The 10,211-nt window shown below is 56.2% G+C and overlaps 2 protein-coding genes across 2 annotated transcripts; one reads left to right on the forward strand and one right to left on the reverse strand.

The window, feature by feature from the left end:
* Positions 1-2,386: 2,386 nt before the first annotated feature.
* Positions 2,387-8,311, forward strand: LOC125133166 (uncharacterized). Its single transcript, XM_047791305.1, has 12 exons — positions 2,387-2,428; positions 2,599-2,771; positions 3,157-3,247; positions 3,381-3,488; positions 4,744-4,806; positions 5,022-5,073; positions 5,218-5,316; positions 5,743-5,857; positions 5,941-6,086; positions 6,223-6,336; positions 6,698-6,846; positions 7,752-8,311. The coding sequence occupies exons 1-12, from the start codon at positions 2,387-2,389 to the stop codon at positions 7,788-7,790; spliced, it is 1,191 nt and encodes a 396-aa protein (XP_047647261.1). The 3' UTR covers positions 7,791-8,311.
* A 435-nt stretch (positions 8,312-8,746) lies between these two features.
* EXOSC6 (exosome component 6) lies at positions 8,747-10,089 on the reverse strand. Its single transcript, XM_047789523.1, has one exon. It carries the CDS (start codon positions 10,016-10,018, stop codon positions 9,200-9,202), a length of 819 nt encoding a protein of 272 aa, XP_047645479.1. The 5' UTR covers positions 10,019-10,089; the 3' UTR covers positions 8,747-9,199.
* Positions 10,090-10,211: the final 122 nt, after the last annotated feature.

A 10,211-nucleotide genomic window follows, 5' to 3' on the forward strand; every position in this document is an offset into this window, starting at 1 on the left:
TGTAAATAACTGGGAAGCCAGCACCAGGATTTCCAGCCTTGCAAATAGTTATAAGAAATGCTAGGATGAAAACACCCAGAATTGCCAAAGCAAAACTGGGGAAGTAAAGCAAAGCTAGAGGCATAACCCTTCCATACCTCAGACAGCACCACAAAGCTATAGTAATCAAAACAGCATGGTTTTGGCACAAAAACAGAAAGTCTAGAAATAAACCCACACACTTACAGTCAATTAATCTCCAACAGAGGAGGCAAGAATACACAATGGAGAAGGGACACTTTCTTCAGCAGGTGGTGTTGGTAAAGCTGGACAGCCGCTTGCAAATCAGTAAAGTTATAACACCCCCTCACACCACAGACAAAAATAAGGTCCAAATGGCTTAAATATTCAAATATAACACATGATACCACAGAACTCCTAGAAGATAATATATACAAAACATTCTCTGATATAAATCAGAGCCATATTTTCTTAGGTAAATCTCCCAGGGCAAAAGAAATAAAAGCAAAAATAAACAAATGGGACCTAATCAAACTCATAAATGTTTGCACAGCCATAAACCATCAACAAAATGAAAAGACAGTCTACAGACTGGAAGAAAATATTTCCATCAATGCAACTGACAGGGGCCTAATTTCCAAAATATACAAAACAGCTCATATAGTTCAATAACCAAAAAAAAAAAAAAAGAAACCCAATCAAAAAATGGGCAGAAGATCTGAATAGACATTTCTCCAAAGAAGATATACAGATGGCCAACAGGCACATGAAAAGATGCTCGACAATGCTAATTATTAGAGAAATGCAAATCAAAACTGCAGTAAGATATCATCTCACATTAGTCAGAATGACCATCATCAAAAAGTCGACAAATAATAAATGCTGGACAGGGTGTGGAGAAAAGGGAACCCTCCTGCACTGAATGTAAAGTGGTACAACCACAACGGAGATGCTGCAGATGTAGCCAAAAAAACAAAAACAAAAACAAAAACCTTTCCCCAGAATGGCCATTGTAACTCCAAATTCTCTAAAAGTTCACCCATTTTCCCAGAAAGACACAAGATGCTGGTCCAAGAACTAGGTTGAACCTGTCTGGCCTTTGGCTTCTGTTAAATGTCTTAATTATGAGGGATGCTGTTTTCCAACAGCTATTTTAAAACACAGGTTATCATGGTCTCCCCCTTTAGAAAGGATGGGTGACTTACAAAGAAGCTTCATGAAAACAGATCCTAGTAAAATTGGAGAGCTCAAAATGCAAGGAGAGCAGAGCCTGAATCAGGACAGATATTACCCTCAAACTCCAGGGTTAGCAGGAAAGCAGAGAGCTCAATGAACTTGTGTGTACCGACACCTGCTTGCTCACTAGCCTCCAGGTTGATAGAAGGAGAGAAGGGCTGAGGGCAGGGGTTAGAGAATCGTCAACTTCCTAATTGAACACTCGATCTGAATTGGTAATGCTTCAGGGACATGGTTGCTGGTCTCTGTTCCTCGCCAGGAGCAAGCAGGTGTTGAATAAGTCATCTTGGTGCCTGTGCTGCAGGAAGTCTTGTGAACAGGAAAAAGAGAAGACTCACATTTGTTACTGTCTTGACAGCTAAAAGGGGGCCACGGATGCTGATCACAGATTCAGGAAGAAAGGGAGTGGGCTCAGGGAGAGGCCTTGAAGTCACAGGTGAAACGCTGGGGTCTGATCCCAAGCCACAAACAAAAGCTAGAATTGATTTAATGGAGTTCCACTCATTTATTCAGCAGATAACTGGACAGCAGAAGCAGCCAGGCCCTAAGAGAGCTGTGGGGGTACAGCCATGAGTGGGATTCCTCTCCGTCTCCCACAAGCAGAGAGCCATGTGCTCAAGGGGTAAACGCTGAAGGAGCCCATAAAAGAGACGATCTGCCGTGACTGGTGCACAGACGGCTGCCTTGCCTGACTTCTCAGCCCTCCCCCAAATCAGGTTCAGCGGACTCTTGACTCCCCCACCGCCGCCAAGAAGAGAGGGCAGCGGGGTGTCCTTGTGCCAGCCCACGCGGGCCTGCTTGCTTTGTTTCTCATTCAGAGCCACGCTGGCCATTTCAGACACAGCCAACCCAGGAGCTTAGACCAGAGGCAGCTGCTGCAGGCATGGGCCTGGCAGCAGGCAGGCCAGTGGGCGGGCAGACAGGCAGCAAGAGAACACTCGAGAATTAACCTGCCCAGGGCTGGGTCTCCTCAGAGGATCACGGACATCCCTACTCCCGCCTTTTGACGGTATCGCCCCAAATTCCAGGGCCTGGGTGGTGGGGTTGATTCCTACGGTCAGTCTGGGGGAAAAGGAAAGCAGCCTTCCCACCCTTGAGGTTTTTTTGAAATGAGCCAACAGGACTGTCTCAGCACCGTGGTCCCCTGAGGATGGAGATGGCCCCTCTGGAGCCAGAGCCTGGTCCTGAAGAGGTGGGACCAGGGTCCAGAGGCCAGGCCAGGGATGGGTGCTGCACCACACCGCCTCGCAGGGGCCAATGGCCACCCCCTCAGAGCTGCGGAGAGGGAGGTGCTCATGCACTTGGCCCCCTGCTCCTGAACCGCCCCCCCAGCTCTGCCCCACTCTCTGGCTCTCTCTTCAGACAGAGACATGGCTCGGGAGCCCAAGCCTGGTCCTGCCCGGCCGGGCCAGAAGAGGCCCTGGGGCACAGCCATCTCCTGGTGAGTCTGTCGGGGTTGCCTGCCGGGGAGGGAGTCTGATCACCAGCTTGACTGGGGCGCTGAGCCCCCCAGGACGGACCGCGGACCGCTGGAGGTTTGTTCAGTGCCTGACAACTAGCCAGGCAGGCTGCCCGTCCTTCTCACTGTGGCACCAAAGGAGGTCCTGTCTGCCTTGGCCACTGGTTTTGTCTGGAAACTGGGTGGGAGGGGTGTCGACCCAGCTCCTTCCAAGGCCCCTTCGAGCTGACATAACCTCTTCTCTCGCCTGGACGCAGGGGTGTGGCTCCTCCAAAGGGAGCCTCGCCTGTGAGATGCTTGGGGGCTTTTTCTGGGTATCGATGTTTGAGAGCAGAAAATGGGAACCTTTCAGGAGGAAATCCTCCCTCTAACTTGGGACACTTCAAGGCATTTTAGAGAAACCTTTAAACATCTTCAGAAAGGTACTCACCAAACTGCCCGCCAACGTGCCATTTTCACAGGCCTAACGAGGGTGTGTGCGAACCCAGTGGTTGCTTCGCCCCTCCGCTGGGTGTTTGTGGGGGCCGCGCTCGGCTGCTGGCCCAGCTGTGGGTATTTGAGCGTTTTCTGCCTTGCCGGTGGGGAAGGCGGGAGGCAGCGGGACAGGTGGTTGCAGTTAGGGACAGCATTGTGTAAACGCCCTGGTGCCGAAGGTTCTGGTTCCTCTGGGATCTCATCTCCTCAGAAGTGGGATGCAGGGCTGGGCGGGGGCTGCCCTGAGGAGCCTCTGCACCTCCAGGTTGACCTCGAGAGAGATTCGGCCAAATCTCGCGCTGCCTGCGGCAGCCCGAGGGTCTGCGTCACATTTAGGGGGGTGGACTCCTTGTTCACTGCGTTTGCTTTGGGCTGAGGAGGAGGTGCGCGCTCGTGGGTGAGCTCAGTTTTTTATGGGTTTCTCCAGTGATGAAGACGTGTGCACGCGGTGTGCTGTGGGGGGCTCTCATCTGGGTGGTTGCTAGGGTTTTGTAAACAGCTGTTTGACGGGAGGTAAGTGGTTCCTTCCCTTCATCCTATCCTGCGTTTTTTCCCACGGCCGCTTTAAGGCTGGGTTAACCCTTCCTCAGTGTGGTTCCAGGTGCCTCCTTCAGAGTTCATGCCCCCCGCCCCCTTGCCTAGCAGGCTCGGACCCAGTCCTGCAGGTGCAGGTGGGGGAACAGGGAAGCAGTGGGGAGTAATGACAACTGTCCTGCAGGAACGCAGACTTCATCCAGAGGGGTGCCTGGCATTCCAGGCCTGGGGCAGGGGTGGATTCCTTAGGACCCCTGTGTCCCCGGAGGACACCAGTGAGGAGAATGAAGCCCTTCCCCAGGGCTGGACAGCATGTCTGAGGCAGCAGGCTATTGCTGTGGCTCTGGCCCCTTGGGAGCATGTCCCAAAGAGAGGTAGTTTGGGGGTGGGGTCCTGGTGGCCCCTGCATTGCTGGATGACTTCTCCATGAGAACTGGTCAAGTCCAGGCCATGTGCCTTGCCGGTGGGAGGGGCGAGGAAGAGTAGGGATGCCCCCAAGCGGGGAGGGACCCCTCTACCTGCAGCAAGCTGTGGTAGCAAATACAGCCTAACACCTAACCCCCAAACTCATCCTGCTTCTGTCTCAACTCAGGCAGCTCCTGAGTCTATTCTCAGCCCTCAGTGAATGACCATTCCTTTACCATTAATTTCTGGGTATTTTTAAAAGACAAATTACAAACAAAACAAAACAAAAACGAGTGAGGAAAAAAGACCCGAATCTGCCTCCTCCATTGGCTGGGAATCAAAGCCAGGCCTCCCGCGTGGCAGGCGAGATTTCTAGCACCAAGCCGCCCGTGCTGCAGTGGGATAGAGGTTGTTGAGGCAGCCCAGGTGGTCGCTACTGACCTCCCCGCCCCTCCCATGAGCTGTGTCGGACCTCTGCTGAGGTTTTGGTCCAGGAGCGGAGAGGGGACCCTGGCAAGCCCAAAGGGGCCTCAACAAGAGTTTTCCCCAAGTGGTTCATGCCCAGCTGAGACTTGTCACCTTGAGTTCTGTCCTGGCCCCCCAGCCTTCCCGGCCTGGCTGTTCCGGTTGCTCAGGGAGCTGTTTCTTGCATCACGATCCGGGTCCCAGACGCCGACCCCGAAGCCCGGAAGGTCCGGGTACCTGCCCTCCCACGCTCTGCTGGCTCACTTTCTTTTCTCCAAGGACGGGCCTCCCACCACCGGAATCAGCATCTCTGCCGCTCCTGGCTGCCCACCCAGACTTCCTGAGGCCAGAAATCAGAGCGGGGGTGGCTGGAAATCTCATCCACAGGCCTGGAGACCTCACAGGATGAAGGCAAAGGGGCCCCTGAATGTCCTCTATTCCACCTCAGGGGCCTCTGCAGGGCTTGAGGGCTGGGCTTGGGTGTGTGTTTGGGGTGGGGAGTAGGACTTGGACACACAGTACCAGAATGTTATTTCAGAAACTTTGCTGCCCCCGGCTTGCAGCCCCTCATGTCCCCCTCAACTCCTCACTCGCCCCAGACCAAGCCTCAGGCTGCACCTAAACTTGCAGCTGTATTCCCACAGGTCCTTCCTGCCTAGGCTGGACCCAGTCTGCCCTTGCACCCATCTCCATTACCCCTTGGGCACCAGTTCTCTTGGAGGTGCACGGTGCTGAGAGCTGGGGTGAGGGCAGGCAGTGGCAGCCTGGGAACTGGAGCCAAGGGGAAGGTGGCCTGGCCGGCCCTGCCAGTGCTGGGCTCTGCATCCTGGCCATTCCTACGCAAGGATTAAAGGCTCTCACACCTGCTTTGTGACTTTGGGCCCTGATTTAACTCTTCCCTTTCATCCTTTGCCAGACTAAGAACCAGAATAAGCCCAGCAATGCTTGGGTCAGGCAGGGGAGCCTTTGGAGAGCCCAGATCTGGCTATCTAGAAACCCGTGGGCAACTGCCCCCTCTTGCCACTAAGATGCCCCGTCAGAGGCCAGCTACAGGAAGCTGGCTTGTTGTGGCCTCCTAAAGTGACCTGGGTCAAGTCCCTAGGAGCACTTCTGGTGGAGACCCCTGGGGTTCTAAGAAAAAGCTGCATACCTCAGTTTCTCCATATAAGCTGGAATCTGGGCGAGGATTCCGGTCCTAGACAGTGACCCTTCCCCAATTTTTCTCTACTGCAACAGCTACTACGACCTGGATTACGAGCTGTACAGGGAAGAATTCCCCTACAGGTAGGCGGGTCCTGCCCCCTCGGTCCTCTCGGGGAAGCAGGTCAGGCTGGTTGGCCTGACATCTCTCTGTCCTGTCCCCACAGGGTGTGTGACTACCAAAGGATCCCTCCACTAATCAACCGTGCACCTACCAAGATCCGGGGGACCCACGTGGGCCCGGGGGTCAAGCACAGCTTTAGTCCCCACAAGGCTCCCAGGACTAGTCAACTGCCTGCAGGGCAGATAAAGCGTGAGTGAGGGGGCACAGCCGTCACCTGCAGGGCTGGGGGAGCTGGCATGCCCTTCGCAGGCTAAGGAGTCCTGGCAGCACTGCCTTCTGCCTCCTGAGCCTGGTGGGGCACAAACTCTGGCCCCTCTGCCAATAGTCCAGACTGAGGAGCTGCACTCCATCAGAGGAGAGCTGAGCCAGATCAAAGCCCAGGTGGATCACCTGCTGGAGACTGTGGACCACATGGACCAGCAGATGGACCAGCTTCCAGGTCAGACACCCCCCAGTGTAGGCCCAGGACACACTCTTAGCAGGCTCAGGTTTTTCCACTCCTGAAGGTCCTGGGATCCTGCCTCGTCTTTCCCTGTCTGCAAGGCTCCTCTTCACCCTCCCTGGAGTGCACTTCCCCTACTATCCCTGGGTGTTCCTGCTGCTTGAGGACCCTTTTGACTTCTGGATAGTTCTAAGACCCCCAGCCATTCAGCAGCTGTCTGGAGCCAGAGCAGTGTCCCAACCCATCTTGTCCTCTCGAGTCCTAGAAACCCTAGACGAGTGCTGGGTATCAAGTGGCCTCTTTGGAGTTAGCTGGGATCTTCGAACCCATCCACTGACCAGTGACCCTCCCTGTACAGGGACGGAGGACTGCGAACAGAACCGGAGCTCCGGGAGTAAGGGTCCCTCATACAGAAACGTAGAACCTCATCAGGAGCCTACAGGCCAGAGGACCCATCCAGAGGCAGACAGCTCCCCGATCACAGACCCAGAAGACCCCAAGGAGGCAGTGAGTGGCCTGGTGGCGCCCCCACCCCCATCCTCAGCCTTATGTTCGGGTCCTTATGGCCTCCCTGTGAGCAAGGAGGATCTTGGGTTTGTGCAAGAGACACATGACTTCCATCACGGGCAGTGCCCAGAAGATGGGGCCCTGCCCTCTTAATTTGGGCTACAATGGCTCAAGTGGACCAGGGGCTACTGCTGGGGAGCTGAACCAGTTCTGGGCTAAAACACCCTCTCCTCCTGGAAAGTGGGTGGAGAAGGAGCACTGAGCATTATAGAGGGATTATCACAGGTGTGCCTCATGGTCCCCAACTCCCTGCCTGAGGACCATCTGGTAAGCCTGCCCCTCTCAACCCGCGACCCCAGGGTCTTTGGGCTGTTCTGCACTGTATCATGTGCCCCAGGAAAGCAGGAGCACACCGACCGTCCCAGACTGAGCCCATCCCAGTCAGGATCTGATAAGCGCCCTCTGCGCAGCGTTAAAGGGTGCGAGTGCTCCCTGCCCTAACACATCTTCCTCTCCTATTGATGGTCCCTGAGGCAGACCAAGCCCCTACCGTTGTTGGGGTCATCTCAGCAAGGCCAGGGCTGCTGGGGGATTAGCAGTGAGGAGCTGCCTTTCCTCCACTTGCCCAGCTCTGGCTGCCCCTTGGCCTGCTGGGCTCCACGGTACCCTTATTGCCGCCCAAGACTGAGTCACATCTAGGCAAGACTGAGCTAGGTGGAGAAAATGCCTTCTTCTGTCTGGTGGTTCTGGGTTTCCAGGTCTACAGTAGCACTGAGGCCAAAGCTGCCAAGAAAGGGCGGTGGGGATGGGAGACTAGAAGGTGTTAGCATTTGAACCTCCTTTTCCTAGTCACACCCTGCCTCTCAGCCCTCTGGGCTAAAGTCCTGCTTCTGCTTCTTCTACAGGTAAAGAATCACACATCAGACCAGGAGGGCAGCCAGTAGAAGGCTGGAACTCCCCCAGTCTCATCAGCTCCAGGCACTTTCTTCAGCGGTTCCTATCCCCTGCCTTGAGTAGCACCCATGCAACCCACGCTGGAGCAAGCGCAAACAAGTGGAGGCATGGCTCAGCCAGTCCAGCTGGGAAGCCTCCCCCGAGTGCTGACTTTAGCTTGAGGATCATGTTTCCAGATGACCATCTGGGGGCTAGCGGGGAAGGAAGGAGCCCTCCAAGTGCCCGGCACCAGCTCACCATTCTCATAAAGTTGAGGCCACTCCTGTTAAGAGGCAGCTGGACAGGGCCCCCTGGGAGCACCACCAGCTCTCTGACTGTAGGTACCTCTCTAGCTGCTTCTCCCCGCCCCTCGCCAAAGCCTTACCTGTCCTCTCTGGGTCTCAGCAGGAGTATCACTTTTATGTTGTTTCTACCTTGTCTCTTGCTGGTGTGATCTTACATATTTCAGATCTGCTTTGGAAAAATATATTATGTCACTGGGGAGAAATAAAATTTTATTTCTTTTCCCTGGTCAGGGGTCCTTAGTGTAGTCTCAAAGCCTCACTGCAGTCTCTCAACTGCCCCTTACTAGAGAAGCTGAGCAGGCCTTGGAGACACACAAGCTCAGAAGCTCACACCAAGTCAGGGCAGAGAACAGGCTGCCATGCCTTTCTCCAATCCAGACCTGAGCACAAACCCACAGCGCTCCGGAGCCACACAGGGACGAGTCCACCCTTGTGGTCAGACAGGCCAGCTCTGCCCTAATGGAACAGGCTGCATCTAGTTTCCCAACATTCAGAAACTCTCATTCTTGGTAGTCAAATGTCCTCTTCCAGGAACCAAGACTGGACCAGGGACACCAGGACACATTTAAAATAATACTGCCCCAAGCCTTGAGTCCAAGAACACACTACACACCTCAGGAGAGCCTTGCTCTATCCTGTACCAAGAAAAACAATAGAAGAACTTTTCAGCTATAAAAGAATTTCTGTTTTAGTTCAGATAGAAGTGGGAAGACACAACCCCCTTGTCTATTATCTCAAAAGCAGGCCCATTATATCGCAGACAGTCACTAGGTGGCCCGCACAGGGTCCATCCCTCACAAGGCACTAGCTGCAGGTCCCCGTTTTTCAGGCAAGTCCACCAAAAGTCCTTTCCACCTTGGAAATCAGGCTGCAGTAGCAGGTTTCTTCAACTGGGTCGTGGCTGAGAGTCAACCCAATTAGAAAAGTTTCTTAAACGATAGTTTATAAAACAAAAGAAAACACACAGCTGTCCGGCACATCAGTTCTGAGCGCACTTTCCCAGATCCTCTCCCGGGCTCTAGTTCTTGGCTCAGCGCCGTCTGCAAGCCGACGGCTCGGGTTCTTTCGGCGACAGCGGTAGCTTGCTCCTTGGCGTCGTTGCTCACACTTATGGTTCAAGGCGGCGCGGAGGCGCCCCTCCGGCGGGCGGCCCGCACCAAGCACTGCTGCAGAACTGGGTAGAGGCGCTGGCAGCCCTCGAGACCCAGGCGCACGGCTTCTGCCCAACTCTCTGTCGGGCCACCCTCCCCGCTGCCCAGCAGCCCGGCCACCTGGTTAAGCACCGGCATGAGCGCCACGGTGAGGCTGGCGGCGGCGCGTTCCTCCTCGAGCAGCGTGGGGTCCAGCAGCCAGGTGGGCGCGGGCCCAGGCGTGTGGCTTAAGCCGCAGCCCACCACCAGGTCGTACATCTCTATGCCCGCGTCGGCCAGGGCGAGCGCGGCGGCCGTGAGAGCGGCGGCCAACGCCGAGCCGCCGTCCTCGAGCAGCAGCGCCGACACTTCAAGCTGCGCGCGCGGGTAGCGACCCAAGCGCACGGCCGGCTCGAGCGCCTCCTGCAGCGCCAGCGCCAGCTCACGCTCCTCGCCGCCGCCTGGGGGAGCGCGGCGCCGTCGGCCCGAGAAGGGCGCGCGGCGGAAGTCGCAGAGCAAGCGGCCCCGCAACGCGGCCGGGGCCTCGCCGCCCGTTCCGGCCGGGCCGCCGCCGCGCTCGCCGCCCTCGGCCTGGCGTGGGCCGGACACGGCGCACAGAACCTTGGTGCCTCCAGCCTCCAGGTAGGCCGAGCCCTTGGCTTGACTCAGTAGCCCGGCGCGCGCGTACACGGGCCGCAGCCGCGTCGGGTCACGGGCGGCTGGCTCCTCGTCCTCGCCGACCGCGTACAGCTGCGGCGGCTGCGACTCCTCAGGCCCGCGGATGCGGCGGTGGTCCCCGGGCATGGCAGCACCTAGAGTACAAGCCACTTCCGCCCGTCCTGCCTCGCGCGCCTGCTCTTCAGCTCGCTTAAAGTCGCGCGCCTGCGCGAGGGCTGTCGGGATAGCAGCGGGCGGCGCTGCACTGACCCCTGCCGCCCCGGAGGGAGAACGGCGAGCGCTGTAAAGCCCCAGGCAGCAGCGAGGACACCAGGTGCTT

Source organism: Phacochoerus africanus, chromosome 8 (genome assembly GCF_016906955.1).
Source record: "Phacochoerus africanus isolate WHEZ1 chromosome 8, ROS_Pafr_v1, whole genome shotgun sequence".
NCBI lineage: Eukaryota > Metazoa > Chordata > Mammalia > Artiodactyla > Suidae > Phacochoerus > Phacochoerus africanus.